This window comes from Phocoena sinus, chromosome 10, assembly GCF_008692025.1.
Source record: "Phocoena sinus isolate mPhoSin1 chromosome 10, mPhoSin1.pri, whole genome shotgun sequence".
Taxonomy (NCBI): Eukaryota; Metazoa; Chordata; class Mammalia; order Artiodactyla; family Phocoenidae; genus Phocoena; species Phocoena sinus.
In genome coordinates this window covers 50,764,583-50,781,319 of record NC_045772.1, presented here as the reverse complement: position 1 = coordinate 50,781,319, position 16,737 = coordinate 50,764,583, and the positions used below count along the sequence as shown (strand labels likewise).

General features: G+C 41.4%; 1 protein-coding gene across 4 annotated transcripts in view; it reads right to left on the bottom strand.

The window, feature by feature from the left end:
- The window catches only part of GRIP1 (glutamate receptor interacting protein 1), a 702,730-nt gene that overhangs the window by 100,676 nt on the left and 585,317 nt on the right, over positions 1 to 16,737 (bottom strand). For all 4 annotated transcript variants that reach the window (XM_032645739.1, XM_032645736.1, XM_032645737.1 and 1 more), the window contains exons 8-9: positions 3,359 to 3,506; positions 1,291 to 1,460 (exon numbers count right to left, since the gene is read on the bottom strand). In XM_032645739.1, coding sequence (XP_032501630.1) covers positions 1,291 to 1,460; positions 3,359 to 3,506 — 318 coding nt within the window. The remainder of the gene's footprint in view (positions 1 to 1,290; positions 1,461 to 3,358; positions 3,507 to 16,737) is intronic.

The window sequence follows — 16,737 nt, the reverse complement described above, 5'->3', positions numbered from 1 at the left end:
ATGATTTTAGAAATCTCCCTTCTCAGCCAGTGAGCGGGAAAGGCCCGCATGGCCCCTTGACGGGAAGGGAACGTTCCCATGAACTGCACCCCCTTATCATTTCCATTCATATGAGGCAGAATTTCATAAACTGCCTCGGCTGCCTCATTTCTCCAACTCCAATGTGTAAAATTAAAATCTGATAAAGGGAATGCTGTACTGGAGATTTTCATTAGCTCCAGGGCTGTCTAAGCTCCATTTAATTAAAAAAGGTTGCATCCAGCTGACTCATTCAGTATGAAAATTATTTGGTACCTCTTTTTTTTCTAAACTGTGGAAAAGTGCAGTGTGTTTTAGAAGGTTGGAGACATAGGATACAAATGACCTCCTCATAAGCAAAATTGCAGTTCCAGAGAAAATTCTTCTCTTGCTAACTAAACATACAGAAATGTGTTCTTCGCCTTTAGGGAGCCCTGATAGTACTAGTGAGGCTTCGAGGAATTGGTTTCAAAGAATAAAAATGGAGGGTGCTTGGTTTAAGGAAAAGGAGGGAGGAGGGTTGGAACAAAGACCTCACTGGAGAGTCTTTCTTCATTTGATTTTGGGCTCAAAGTCCTTTTTCTTGCACTGGGTTTTATTTAAAGATGCCTAGGTGGGATGGTATATAAATGCTCAGCGAACAGATCTGTGAGCTTCAAGACAGTGAAAATGCAGATTCCCTCAGTTGACACCTGTTACTGCATAACTGTAGTGAAATATTCTGATACTCCCAGGAGAAATATTTGGTCAGAAAGGTTGTTCTCCATCCTAAGAAAAAAACTACTCTGGCGAACAGACAAAATCTAGAGAAAGCCATCCCTCATGCAACTCTTCCCACCCACCTCCCCCAATATTTGAAGGGTCTGGCATGATACCCACTTTATTTTTGAAAACTGGGAGTTTTACTATTTGCCTTTACTGTCCTTTAAGCAGAGTGGAAATTCAATATGAATAACAAGAAGTCAAATTATTTCCCTTCTCTCCACACTCAATTTGCACCAAAGGCTTTAAAAAAAAAAAATCAAATAGTACAAGCCTGAAATTCTATTTCAAACAACGTTTCTTTCCTCAATTTGGGGGTTTCAAGTAAAATACCTGTGGCTTAGGAAAAGGGATTTGGAAGATGAAGAGTAAACAAAGATCACCTGTTGTTTTGAAAAGACATGACAGAGGCAGAATTAAACTCAGCATCTCCCTGCTTTCTAACTCTGCTGGAGAAGCAATGATTGCAAGGGGAGGATAACAGAGATTTATCCGGATGGATCCTCTCACCATGGTCGGGTCCCTTCAGGGCCAGGCGGGTCTGATGATGGGGAAGAATCTCAAGCTTGACCTGGTCGGTGGCGTTGGCCAGGAACTGGGTTGCTTCTGCGAGCGTACAGTACTCCATGCTGGTCCCGTCGATGGACAGGATGTGATCGCCCACATGCAGAGCACCACATCTACGGAAGGGAGAAAGTCTCACTACAATGGCGTGCCGTCCTCCCTGGATTCCAACTTTCATGTCCTCATAGTTAAAACTTCACACAGTTTTCACTTGCTTAAGAGAAAAAAAGAAATCGTTTGGATGTTATGGGAAACACCGCCTCTCAGATGTTAAGTTCCTTGGATATGAAGAGGAATGTAAAACCCTGTAGAATATAGAGAAAAACTCAAGGAGATGTTTTTCTTTTGTCCTTCATAAAAAATATATCATTTGGGGGGTGGTGATGCTGCAAGTTGAGGGAAAGTGAGCAGGAAGGAGGGAAGAACAGGAAAATGTTTCCCCTTGACTTTTTTCTGTGATTTTTCCTTATAGGTTTTTATATCTGTGAGTTGGTAAACATTCAGAATGTTAAGATGTGACTCACAGAATGGGAATAGGGTCATTTACAACTATTTTCTGTGTTAATGGCAATAACTTGGGGAAAGATTCAGCCAGTGCTTGCTCAGAATTGTCTCACTCAAGCTCCCAGATCATCAGTGCTTGATTACTCTGTTTTATTTTGTTTTTCTGGAGTTAAACAAAACAATTATTAGTACAAAAGCTCTTGATGATGATGGAAATTATGCAGAAGTCAAAGAGTAGTCAGAGGAGGCCTTCGTGGGGAGTGGAGCACGGGAGTAGCTGGGATGGGGGAGGGGCTGGCTGCTACATCTTGCTGAACTCAAGAGACTGGCTACTGGGTGAGTTGAGAACAGCAAACACAGCAGTCAGCATCCCGAGGTACCAGTCAAGTGGACAGCTGCTTAAACTGCTTACCTGCTGCGAAACGGGAAAGAAACAGGGAGAAAATGAAAGCATCCTGCACCTTTGAATGGGAGAGTACCCGTGGGTCAATGGCCATTACTGTTAAAGGGCTGAATGTAGGTAACAGCACAGTGGAGCTGTAGATTGACCACTACAGGGGTGGCCACAGGTGCATCGGAGTCAGAGGTTCCCCAGGCAGGGCCAGGGCCTGGGCAGAAGAGGGTTGGAAACATGAAGGGAGATTGGGTAGTCAAGTATTGGGTTGGCCAAAAAGTCCGTTCAGGTTTTTTTGTAAGATCTTATGGAAAAACCCAGATGAATGTTTCGGCCAACCCAATAGATTTAAACATTTCCAAGGTGACCAGAGTCTACTTCTCAAGACAAAAGCATTTCAAGTCATCTAAAAATAAAATTCCACGTGGATGCACTTGGAGTGCTTCAGCTATGAGCTGGGGGTTTTCTTACCAGAAGCTGTGAAATAATTTATAAGGTGGTAAGGTAGTCTTTTTTTCCCCTTCTTGTAAGTCTAAAATACTAATTAGGAAGAAGAGTTCAGGATAAAAGTCTTGCGTTTTTATTGTCATGGGAATGAATGATGTTGTCGGGGACCCTTGAAAATGGTGAAACCGTGAGACTAACACACTATGACGGTAGAGGGCCTTTCTTTCAAGATTGTATCATTTAAAAAATGTTGTTTTATTTATTTCAGAAAAAAGGAATAAGATTGTATGGTGGCAGGATTAACTGTTCACATAATAAAGATCTGCTTAGCTACCCTAAACCAAAAACGGGCTATTACCCTAGGACACAGTAGGTAAATATGCTGAGTTGCTTGACTTTTTTTCCCATTTCTAAAGGCCACACCAAACATTTGGGTGAAGCAACATTACATGATGGGGTGGCTGATAAGGTAGGTGAATTTTTAAGTGCTAGAACAGTAACTTGTTTTGTATATGAAGCTTGTATAAACTGGAAGAAGAGCTCTTCTTTTACTGTGTGTGTATATGTGTAGGTATTACATATGTGCATGTATATACACATATAAATATATCTCTACATATTTTAACACACATGCAGTTTTGAAGAGTAGGCACTTTCTACGACACTCACCTGTCTGCGATACTTGCAGATTTGATTTTGTCTATGACAATGACCTGTTTGTTACAGCACATCGAGGTAGTCAGGGCCACACCAAGGCTGGCACCAGGAGTTTTGGCAACTTCAACTAGTAGTGGTCCGGATGCTGTCGCCACAGAATCTATGGAAGAACAAATTTCAGAAAATAAAAAAAAACAGAATAAATAATCAAACAGACACATGAAAGAGGTGGAGAATGTTGAGTCTGATGTTGATCTGTTAACGTTATCACCGAAACTTAGATTTCCCTCCGTGTACTATCCCCACGTCCAGTGCGTGGTAACTTCTTAGGGCATCTTTTAGGACACCCGTTCCATCGAGCTTGTATTACGGTAATATGTGCACAGGTTTATCTCTTCAATTAACACTTATGCTTCACGTCAGCTGGGATGATGCCTTGTGTACCTTTATGCCCTCTCCATCACTAGGCACAGTGCCTGGCACATACTGGGTCTCTTGAGAAAAGTTTAAAAAATTAATTAACTCAATAAACATCTTAGCACCTACTGTGGATGGATGGATGGATGGATGGATGGATGGACGGATGGATGGATGGATGGATGGGAAGGAAGGGTGAATTGATGATGTCTCTAAGTAGGCCAATAGTAGGAAGGCATACACTAACTTAAATATGTAAATCCTCTGGGTTATCCCTATTCTGGATCTGATCTAGGGTCACCTCTCCCTCAGAAGCATCTCCACACATGCTTTATTTTTAGCTTGGAACTCTCTTCATTCCATCAACTGGTACTTACCCTTGGGGATGTAAACATCAATTCCTCTGGGAAGCCTCCCTGACCTGTGATTTGGTGAGATCCTTTTCTGTGCTCCCACAGCCTGCTATTATCCTGCTGTTGTCGCACACACCTCACTCATTCTTAATGACTAGTGTGGATGACGTACCTCTGTCCTTTGCCAGATGGCAAGCTTGCTGTGAAGGCAGAGCATATGTCTGGTCCATCACAGCATCCACAGTGCCCAGCATAATGACTGGCACACAGAGGTTGTGCAATAAATAGTTGTTGAATGAATGTATGAATAAATGAAAAAACTCATTACGTCATTTAAAGCTTAGAAGAGGCAGAGGTCACACGGGAAAGAGGCCTGGACATGGATTTATAACACCTGTACTTATTTCTTCTTTTCTCAATATTTTGTGTAAAAGAAGATATCATGGTATCGTAGACTAGTTACTAACATTTTCTAAGTCTGCTTGCTTACCTAGAAAATGGTACCTTTCCCTCAGCATTTACCACAATGGAAATCAATGTATAGTTAAAGCATTTTGTAATTTATATAGTGCTATACACATAGATTATTATTATTATTGATATATTATGACCTCAAGTCTTTGAGTTTCTCACTTTTCAAGACTGTATATTTTTGGTAGTTATTTTTTTTAACATCTTTATTGTAGTATAATTGCTTTACAATGTTGTGTTAGTTTCTGCTGTATAACAAAGTGAATCAGCTATATGTATACATATCCCCATATCCCCTTCTTCTTGCGTCTCCCTTCCACCCTCCCTATCTCACCCCTCTAGGTGGTCACAAAGCACCGAGCTGATCTCCCTGTGCTATGCAGCTGCTTCCCACTATCTATCTATTTTACATTTGGTAGTGTATATATGTCCATGCCTCTTTCTCACTTCGTCCCAGTCTACCCTTCCCCCTTCCTGTGTCCTCAAGTCCATTCTCTATGTCTGCGTCTTTATTCCTGTCCTGCCCCTAGTTTCTTCAGAACCTTTTTTTCTTTTTTAGATTCCATATATATGTTTTCGCATACGGTATTTGTTTTTCTCTTACTGACTTACTTCACTCTGTATGACAGACTCTAGGTCCATCCACCTCACTACAAATAACTCAATTTCGTTTCTTTTTATGGCTGAGTAATATTCCATTGTATATATGTGCCACATCTTCTTTATACATTCATCTGTCGATGGACACTTAGGATGCTTCCATGTCTTGGCTATTGTAAATGGAGCTGCAATGAACATTGTGGCACATGACTCTTTTTGAATTATGGTTTCTCAGGGTATATGCCCAGTAGTGGGGTTGCTGGGTCGTATGGCAGTTTTATTTTTAGTTTTTTAAGGAAACTCCATACTGTTCTCCATAGTGACTGTATCAATTTACCTCCCACCAACAGTGCAAGAGGGTTCCCTTCTCTCCACACCCTCTCCAGCATTTATTGTCTGTAGATTTTTTGATGATGGCCATTCTGACTGGTGTGAGGTGATAACTCATTGTAGTTACGATTTGCATTTCCCTAATGATTAGTGATGTTGAGCATCCTTTCATGTGTTTGTTGGCAGTCTGTATACCTTCTTTGGAGAAATGTCGATTTAGGTCTTCTGCCAATTTTTGGATTGGGTTGTTTGCTTTTTTGATATTGAGCTGCATGAACTACTTGTATATTTTGGAGATTAATCCTTTGTCAGTTGCTTCATTTGCAACTATTTTCTCCCACTCTGAGTGTTGTCTTTTCATCTTGTTTATGGGTTCCTTTGCTGTGAAAAAGCTTTTAAGTTTCATTAGGTCCCATTTGTTTATTTTTGTTTTTATTTCCATTTCTCTAGGAGGTGGGTCAAAAAGGATCTTGCTGTGATTTATGTCATAGAGTGTTCTGCCTATGTTTTCCTCTAAGAGTTTGATAGTATCTGGCCTTACATTTAGGTCTTTAATACATTTTGAGTTTATTTTCGTGTATTGTGTTAGGGAGTGTTCTAATTTCATTCTTTTACATGTAGCTGTCCAGTTTTCCCAGCACCACTTATTGAGGAGGCTGCCTTTTCTCCATTGTATATTCTTGCCTACTTTATCAAAGATAAGGTGACCATATGTGCCGGGGTTTACCTCTGGGCTTTCTGTCCTATTCCATTGATCTGTATTTCTGTTTTTTTGTGCCAGTACCATACTGTCTTGATTACTGTAGATTTGTAGTATAGTCTCAAGTCAGGGAGCCTGATTCCTCCAGCTCCATTTTTCTTTCTCAAGATTGTTTGGATATTCGGGGTCTTTTGTGTTTCCATACAAATTGTGCAATTTTTTGTTCTAGTTCTGTGAAAAATGCCATTGGTAGTTTGATAGGGATTGCACTGAATCTGTAGGTTGCTTTGGGTAGTACAGTCATTTTCACAACGTTGATTCTTCCAATTCAAGAACATGGTATATCTCTCCATCTGTTTGTATCATCTTTAATTTCTTTCATCAGTGTCTTATAGTTTTCTGTATACAGGTCTTTCGTCCCCTTTGATAGGTTTATTCCTAGGTATTTTATTCTTTTTTTTGCAATGGTAAATGGGACTGTTTCCTTAATTTCTCTTTCAGATTTGTCATCATTAGTGTATAGGAATGCAAGAGATTTGTGTGCATTAATTTTATATCCTGCCACTTCACCAAATTCATTGATTAGCTCTAGTAGTTTTCTGGTAGCATTTTTAGGATTCTCTATGTATAGTATCACGTCACCTGCAAAAGGTGACAGTTTTACTTCTTCTTTTACAATTTGGATTCCTTTTATTTATTTTTTGTCTCTGATTGCTGTGGCCAAAACTTCCAAAACTATGTTGAATAATAGTGGTGAGAGTGGGCAACCTTGTCTTGCTCCTGATCATAGTGAAAATGGTTTCAGTTTTTCACCACTGAGAACGATGTTGGCTGTAGGTTTGTCATATATGGCCTTTATTATGTTGAGGTAGGTTCCCTCTATGCCTACTTTCTGGAGGGTTTTTATCATAAATGGGTGTTGAATTTTGTCAAAAGCTTTTTCTGCATGTACTGAGATGATCATATGGTTTTTCTCCTTCAATTTGTTAATACGGTGTATCACACTGATTGATTTGCGTATACTGAAGAATCATTACATTCCTGGGATAAACCCCACTTGATCATGGTGTATGATCCTTTTAATGTGCTGTTGGATTCTGTTTGCTAGTATTTTGTTGAGGATTTTTGCATCTATGTTCATCAGTGATATTGGCCTGTTGTTTTCTTTTTTGTGTGACATCTTTGGTTTTGGTATCTGGGTGATGGTGGTCTCGTAGAATGAGTTTGGGAGTGTTCCTCCCTCTGCTATATTTTGGAAGATTTTGAGAAGGATAGGTGTTAGCTCTTTTCTAAATATTTGATAGAATTCGCCTGTGAAGCCATCTGGTCCTGGGCTTTTGTTTGTTGGAAGATTTTAAATCACAGTTTCAATTTCAGTGCTTGTGACTGGTCTGTTTATATTTTCTATTTCTTCCTGGTTCAGTCTCAGAAGGTTGTTCTTTTCTAAGAATTTGTCCATTTCTTCCAGGTTGTCCATTTTATTGGCATATAGTTGCTTGTAGTAATCTCTCATGATCCTTTGTACTTCTGCAGTGTCAGTTGTCACTTCCCCTTATTCATTTCTAATTCTATTGATTTGAGTCTTTTCCCTTTTTTCTGGATGAGGCTGGCTAATGGTTTATAAGTTTTGTTTATATTCTCAAAGAACCAGCTTTTAGTTGTATTTATCTTGACTAATGTTTCCTTCATTTCATTTTCATTTATTTATGATCTGATCTTTATGATTTCTTTCCTTCTGCTAACTTTGGATTTTTTTTGTTCTTCTTTCTTTAATTGCTTTAGGTGTAAGGTTGGGTTGTTTATTTGAGATGTTTCTTGAGGTAGTATTGTATTGCTATAAACTTCCCTCTTAGAATTGCTTTTGCTGCATCCCACTGGTTTGGGGTCATTGTGTTTTCATTGTTTCTAGGTATTTTTTGATTTCTAGTCTTATAACGTTGTGGTCAGAAAAGACACTTGATACGATTTCAATTTTCTTAAATTTACCAAGGCTTGACTTGTGACCCAAGATATGGTCTCTCCTGGAAAATGTTCCATGAGCACTTGAGAAGAAAGTGTATTCTGTTGTTTTTGGATGGAATATCCTATAAATATCAATTAAGTCCATCTTGTTTAATATGTCTTTTTAGGCTTGTGTTTCTTTGTTTATTTTCATTTTGGATTATCTGTCCATTGGTGAAAGTGGGGTGTTAAAGTCCCCTACTATGAATGTGTTACTGTCGATTTCCCCTTTTATGGCTGTTAGCATTTGCCTTATGTATTGAGGTGATCCTGTGTTGGGTGCATAAATATTTACAATTGTTATATCTTGTTCTTGGGCTGATTCCTTGATCATTATGTAGTGTCCTTCTTTGTCTCTTGTAATAGTCTGTATTTTAAAGTCATTTTTTCTGATAGGAGAATTGCTACTGCAGCTTTCTTTTGATTTCCATTTGCATGGAATATCTTTTTCCATCCCCTCACTTTGTCTGTATTTGTCTCTAGGTCTGAAGTGGGTTTCTTGTAGACAGCATATATATGGGTCTTGTTTTTGTATCCATGCAGCCAGTCTAGTCATTTGGTTGGAGCATTTAATCCATTTACATTGAAGGTAATTACCGATATGTATGTTCCTATTAGCATTTTCTTAATTGTTTTGGGTTTGCTATTGTAGGTTTTTTCCTTCTCTTGTGATTTCTGCCTAGAGAAGTTCCTTTAGCATTTGTTGTAAAGCTGGTTTGGAGGTGCTGAATTCTCTTAGCTTTTGCTTGTCTGTAAAGGTTTTAATTTCTCCATCGAATCTAAATGAGATCCTTGCTGGGTAGAGTAATTTTGGTTTTAGGTTTTTCCCTTTCATCACTTTAAATATGTCCGGCCACTCCCTTCTGGCTTGCAGAGTTTCTGCTGAAAGGTCAGCTGTTAACCTTATGGGGATTCCCTTGTGTGTTATGTGTTGCTTTTCCCTTGCTGCTTTTACTATTTTTTCTTTGTATTTAATTTTGATAGTTTGATTAATATGTGTCTTGGCCTGTTTCTCCTTGGATTCATCCTATATGGGACTCTCTCTGTTTCCTGGACTTGATTGACTATTTCCTTTCCTTTATTAAGGAATTTTTCAACTATAACCTCTTCAAATATTTTCTCAGTCCCTTTTTTTTTTCTCTTCTTCTTCTGGGACCCCTGTAATTTGAATGTTGGTGCATTTAATGTTGTCCCAGGGCTCTCTGAGACTGTTCTCAATTCTTTTCATTCTTTTTTCTTTATTCTGCTCTGCAGTAGTTATATCCACTATTTTATCTTCCAGGTCACTTATCTGTTCTTCTGCCTCAGTTATTCTGCTCTTGATTCCTTCTAGAGAATTTTTAATTTCATTTATTTTGTTGTTCATCATTCTTTGTTTGCTCTTTAGTTCTTCTAGGTCCTTGTTAAACGTTTCTTGTATTTTCTCCATTCTATTTCAAAGATTTTGGATTATCTCCACTATCATTTCTCTGAATTCTTTTTCAGGTAGACTCCCTATTTCCACTTCATTTGTTCAGTCTGGTGGGTTTTTACCTTGCTCCTTCATCTGCTGTGTGTTTCTCTGTCTTCTCATTTTGCTTAACTTACTGTGTTTAGAGTGTCCTTTTCATAGGCTGCAGGTTCGTACTTCCTGTTGTTTTTGGTCTCTTTCCCCAGTGGCTAAGGTTGGTTCAGTGGGTTGTGTAGGCTTCCTGGTGGAGGGGATTGGCGCGTCCAGTGGTGTGTTTTGTGGTGTCTGTGAACTTAGTATGATTTTAGACAGCCTCTCTACTAATGGGTGGTGTTGTGTTCCTGTCTTGCTAGTTGGCTGGCATGGGGTGTCCAGCACTGGAGCTTGCTGGTCGTTGAGTGGAACTGGGTCTTAGCATTGAGACGGAGATCTCTGGGAGAGCTCTCACCGATTGATATTACGAGAGGCCGTGAGGTCCCTGGTGGACCAATGTCCTGATCTCGGCTGTCCCACCTCAGAGGCTCAGGCCTGACACCCAGCTGGAGCATCAAGGCCCTGTCAGCCACACAGCTCAGCAGAAAGGGAGAAATGGAAAAAAAAAAAGAAAGAAAAAAAAACATAAAAAATTATTAAAAAAAAAAAAAAGTAATGCAAAAAAATAAAAAGGAAAAGAGTAACCAAACCAATAAACAAATCCATGAATGATAACAAGTGCTAAAAACTACACTAAAAAAAAAAGGTCAGATAGAGCCCTAGTACAAATGGTAAAAGCAAACCTATACAGACAAAATCACAGAAAGAAGCATACATATACACACTCACAAAAAGAGAAAAAGGAAAAATAAAAAATATATAAATAAAAAGGAAGAGAGCAACCAAATCAAGAAACAAATCTACCAATGATAATAAGCTCTAAATACTAAACTAAGATAAACATAAAACTAGATTCAAATTAGATGCAGAAAGCAAACCCCAAGTCTACAGTTGTTCCCAAAGACCACTGCCTCAGTTTTGGGATGATTCGTTGTCTATTCAGGTATTCCAGAGATGCAGCGTACATCAAGTTGATTGTGGAGATTTAATCTGACGCTCCTGAGGCTGCTGGGAGAGATTTCCCTTTCTCTTCTTTGTTCTCACAGCTCCCAGGGCTCAGCTTTGGATTTGGCCCCGCCTCTGCATGCAGGTTGCCTGAGGGCATCTGTTCCTGCCCAGACAAGGCGGGGTTAAAGAAGCAGCTGATTATGGGGCTCTGGCTCACTCAGGCTAGGTGGAAGGAGGGGTACGGATGTGGGGTGAGCCTGCGGCCGCAGAGGCCAACATGACACTGCACCAGCCTGCGGTGCGCTGTGTGTTCTCCTGGGGAAGTTGTCCCTGGATCACCGGACCCTGGCAGTGCGGGCTGCACCGGTTCCTGGGAGGGGAGGTGTGGACAGTGACCTGTGCTTGCACACAGGCTTCTTGGTGGCTGCAGCAGCAGCCTTAGTGTCTCATGCCCGTCTCTGGGGTCCGCGCAGATAGCCGCGCCTCGTGCCTGTCTCTGGAGCTCGTTTAGGCGGTGCTCTGAATCTCCTCTCTTCAGGCACCCTGAAACAATGGTCTCTTGCCTCTTAGGCAAGTCCAGACTTTTTCCCAGACTCCCTCTCGGCTAGCTGTGGCGCACTAACCCCCTTCAGGCTGTGTTCATGCAGCCAACCCCAGTCCTCTCCCTGGGGTCTGACCTCCAAAGCCCGAGCCTCAGCTCCCAGCCCCCGCCGGCCCCGGTGGGTGAGCAGACAAGCCTCTCGGGCTGGTGAGTGCCGGTCGGCACCGATCCTCTTTGTGGGAATCTCTCTGCTTTGCCCTCTGCACCCCTGTTGCTGCGCTCTCCTCCGTGGCTCTGAAGCTTCCCCCCGGCCCAACCCGTTTCCACCCGCGAAGGGGCTTCCTATTGTGTGGAAACTTTCACTCCTTCACAGGTCCCTCCCAGAGGGGCAGGTCCCATCCCTTTTCTTTTGTCTCTGTTTATTCTTTTTTTCTTTTGCCCGATGCAGGTACGTGGGGAGTTTCTTGCCTTTTGGGGGGTCTGAGGTCTTCTGCCAGCGTCCAGTAGGTGTTCTGTAGGAGTTGTTCCACATGTAGATGTATTTCTGATGTATTTGTGGGGAGGAAGGTGATCTCCACGTCTTACCCCTCCACCATCGTGAAGGTCCTCTAGGTAGTATTTTTATGACTTTCTACTGCTCTGGTGTTTAAGACTTCATTAATACCATTTTGTCTTCCTGCAAGTACATCTTTATCACCAAGCCACCACTCACATATGGTGAACTAGGAAATCTGTATTCCTATCGTTATCGCTGAAGCTCAGGCAATATGCACTGACTCCTGAAGCTAAAAGTCCCCTGGGAGAGAGCCATCTTCAGTCCCAGATGAAGCAAGATTCTTCTTAAATAAGGTAAAGATGAGCACAGTCATGCCAACCGCATTCATATTCCAGGGCTAAGGATTATTGTATGCACTATGTTTCTTAAATGATCGGTAATATTTAGTCCTAAAAAAGGTTAAAAGGCCTGTACCTCTTCCTGTCAATTTCAGGGCAGGGTCCCATTAATAAAAGCTGGGAGGAGCCAAAGGTCTTAGTCCACTAAGAGGATTTTTTGATTCTCGGGTGTTATGGCTACAATTTTCCCATAAACCTAACTCTCTGGTCCTGCTCACCCTGCTGTGTTAACACCCTGATCTCAGGCCATTGACATCATCTGGCTTCTCTTCTTTCTCCCTCGTTTCCTGCTTTGTTTCTCTCCAGTTCTTCCCTTGGTCATGTGCTGCCCAGGGTCCTGCCTTACTCTTACCTTGGAGTTTATAAGTGAGTGGTCCCAGGCCTATCTGCAATGGTGGTTTGCACATCATCTGTCTCACTGGGACCTCCTAGTAAAGAATTCTGGTCAGTCCTGTAGTCCCTGTGTGAGCTGTCTTTCCAGCCCCTGTGTGAGCTGTCCTTCCATCACAAGGGTAGCTGATTCTTTCCCCCTTTCAACTCTAACAGTCAAAGTTCTGCTAAGCCAAGTGCACATAATCTGTTGCCTATAGCTCCACCCCCAGAAGTCTGTTGTCCTCCTCTTGCTGGAGTTTGCTCCCTTGCAATGTCTTTTCCTGTTCAGGTTGAACCTCATGTGAGCTCTGGCCTAGTGGAGCCTTTTCTCACATTATTTTTGTAGAACTTTAGTGATAATTTTAGAAGGACTAATTTCCCAAATCATTTCTCATAGACTTGTTGGAGTTTTAACAGACAGGTTTGTGAGGTGACAATCACATGCATTCTTCCACATGGTTTTCTGTCTAAAGATAAATTTATTGGGCTTAACAGATGAAAGTAATAAAGTTTTTTGTTTCTTATAACTTAACCTCTTACAAATGACAGAAATAGAGTTGTTCCTTGGCATCCCATCTTTCCTTCTTTCTTAGTAATAAGCTTTCTAAGTTTTAGCTGAGCGAATGGCTGCTAAGGACAACATTTCCCAGCGTCCTCTGCAGTGAGGTGTAGACATGTGACTAAGTTCCAGCCAATGGGAAGTGAGTAGAAGTGAGATGTGACACATTCTTAAAAAGAATGGCTGTGCCCTCCCCTACCTCATTTTCCCTTTTCTTGACGTTGCACTGTGGGCCCAGAAATGGTGAGCCATCTCCCACCATGCAGACAAGGGCATGGCACTCCCAGATAGGGGATGCTTAGATTCCTGAAACTGTATCTCCAGAGACTGCTTGCTCTCCCAAGAAATAAACTTCTACCACATTTAAGCTAGTAGTGTAAGTTTGAGTTTTTGTTGCCAGTTGAATCCGTACTGTGACAGGCCTTTTCACTTGAGTTTATGCCTCCAACATAACTTTCTTGAACTTTTATTCTAAGAAGCAGCTATTTATAGTTATTTGCAGATGTAAATTTTATAAAGCCACCATCAACCATCACCCAGTACACACACTAGGTTTTCATGTTTCTTAAAAGCATTACATCAGGATTAAAGATCAGAGTTTATAAAGAGGTTACCGGCATATGTGAAAGTTGTTTAAATATAAACTCTTACATTGCTATGCTTTTTTTCCTGGCCTATATGTTTGTCAAGGTATTAAAAATTATATTCTTATGTTTGGTTCTAATGTTCCAGTTATAGTGAAGAATTAATATTAAAATTTTTCTTGTAGAAAGAAATGATAGGAACACTAAGAACCATAGAAAAAGGGTATCATATTTTCTGCCACCATTAATTTAGAGGGAGAGAGAGAGTGTACTCAGAGCTGCTCTGGTGCACCTCTGGAATGGAAAACTAGGGTAACAGTCTCTCTTTAAGCAGTACTTTCCCCATGAAAGCTTTGAAGGAACAACAAATGCAACATTTACACGTGGGGGAGCCTAATGTGCAATTAATGAGTTTCTTTTACAATTTAAAGTGGAAAGCTTCAGAACTCTGGAAAGCTTCAGAACTCTGGAAAGCTTCAGAACTCTGGAAAGAGAAAGGTAAACTCATGGTTAAGAGAAGACACAGTGTGATTCTAAGCTGGGCTCAGATCTGGAGGTCTGGAGGGTGGTCCTAGCTATGCCACCAACTTACCATGTGGCCCAAGCCATCATCTCCCCTGGACCTCACTTTCTTAACCTGTAAAATTAGGGGACTTCAATAAAAGATCTCTAACTCTGATAATCTATGACTCTGCAAAGAGAAAGCAATGTCAGTAAGGAAGAGCCTAGTGGGAATTGGAAAATTAGAGAAGGTTAATAAACTTTATGAAAATACACAATAGCTGAATTTAAATTCCAGTATCCTACTATTGGGTAGAAGAGGGGAGCTGCTAGATATAAAAGTGATTCTAGACAATTACTGTTTATCAAAATGGGATGCAGGGTCTTCCCTGGTGGTGCAGTGGTTGAGAATCCACCTGCCAATGCAGGGGATACAGGTTCGAGCCCTGGTCCGGGAAGATCCCACATGCTGTGGAGCAACTAAGCCCGTGCACCACAACTATTGAGCCTGTGCTCTAGAGCCCACGAGCCACAACGACTGAGCCCACGCACCACAACTACTGAAGCCTGTGTGCCTAGAGCCTGTGCCCCACAACAAGAAGAAGCCACTGCAGTGAGAAGCCCGTGCACTGCAACGAAGAGTAGCCCCTGCTTGCTGCAACTAGAGAAAGCCTGAGCACAGCAACGAAGACCCAACACAGCCATAAATAAATAAATTTATATATATATATATATATATATATAAAGATGGGATGAAAACCCTCAGACCTTTAAATATTTTGATGTCAACGCTAACATCCTTTAAAGGCTGAGTTTGAGGGATGGTCCCCCACCGTTGTACATTCATCCCACAACATGAAGCATTCACATTAAGAACTTTCTAGGGCACAACTTTAACTTTCTAACAAGACTGTGTCATAATGAGGTCCTAACTTATGCAGAAAAAAATGATGAGGAAAAGAAGGTGCTTATCTCATGTAAAGCTGATCAGGGATTGTTGACAACAGCTTACAGCGTATGAGCTCAGTCCTTTGTTCTCTCTCCTTAGCAGCCAAGAGTTTCACCTCACCATGTGCACTCTCAAATGCATGTGTCCCGCACACATCCTTCAATGCTGCCTTGCACAATTCCTGAATATCTCATAAGCCCATCAAACACAACATGCCCAAAGCGAATGGTGAGGCCACCCCACTCCACTGATCCTTCTCCATGTCTCCTCCTAGTGAATGGCTCACGTTTTATTCTGTCATGCAAACCAGAAACCCAGGAGTCATCCCCAACTCCACCTTCTCCCTCACTCTCACAAATTCCTCTTGATTCTAATTTCTAAAGAGTTCTCAATTTCATTCAATTTCCAAATCCATCATCACCATTTTAGTCCAAGCTTCCATCGACTGATATATCCCTCATCTTCTCACGGCTCCCAACTTCCCCAATCCATATCGAATTTTTTAAAAGTGCAGATCTCATGATGTTAACCCCACGCTTAAAACCTTTCAACAGCTGTTCTTGTAACAGGGTAAAATGTATTATCAGAGTCTTCAAGGACCTACATGATCTGGTTCCTGCTTACCTCACCAGTTTCCTTTACCACCATTCTGCCCTTGTTCTCTCTGCCCCAACTTCCTATTCCTCTTTCAATTCTTCAAAAACACTGTGTGCCTTCCTGCCTCTGGCCCCTTATATATACTGTTCTGTCTACCTGGAATGTTCTAACTCTCCCCTGGTCCCTCCTTCACCGCTGCTCTCTGCTCAAATGTCACTTCTGCAGGGACTCCTGCCCTGCCCTGCAAACCACGTCAACCTGTCTGCTATATGCTTTAACAGAACCCTATGCTTTCCCTTCACAGCACTTCTAATAAACGTAATTCAACAATTATTCAATTACCTCTTTAATTGTTCTTTGATTAATAATGTAAGCTCCGAGGCTTCCCTGGTGGCGCAGTGGTTGAGAGTCCGCCTGCCGATGCAGGGGACGCGGGTTTGTGCCCCGGTCCGGGAAGATGCCACATGCCGCGGAGCGGCTGGGCCCGTGAGCCATGGCCACTGAGCCTGCGCGTCTGGAGCCTGTGCTCCGCAGCGGGAGAGGCCGCAACAGTGAGAGGCCCGCGTACCGCAAAAAAAAAAAAAAAAAAAATTAAAAAAAAAAAAAAATGTAATAAGCTCCATGCTGCAGGGACTGTGTACGTCCTGCTCATGACAGTGACTCTCCATATTGTCTACACAGCATCTGTGTACACACTAGGTGCTCAATGTTATTTGCTGATGGAATGAACGAAGACCTATTATTTTATTCAAGGTTATGCTAACAGTAGTGATGATGCAGACATTTAAGCCATATTGTTATGCTTAAGAGTTCCTAGTGTAGTTGAAATCATGTTAACCCCATGTTTAAATCCTTTGAATGGCTGTTCTTGCAACAGGGGGCATATGCATACCCAGGTGATGTTGATGATGAGGGATATTTTTCCTTTGTCTAAATTCTAAGCCTGCATAAGGAATTCTATTCAATGCCTCATAATACCAGACTGAGAAGTGTTTGAGTTTATCTGATGGCAAAATCATCAGGGCACAATC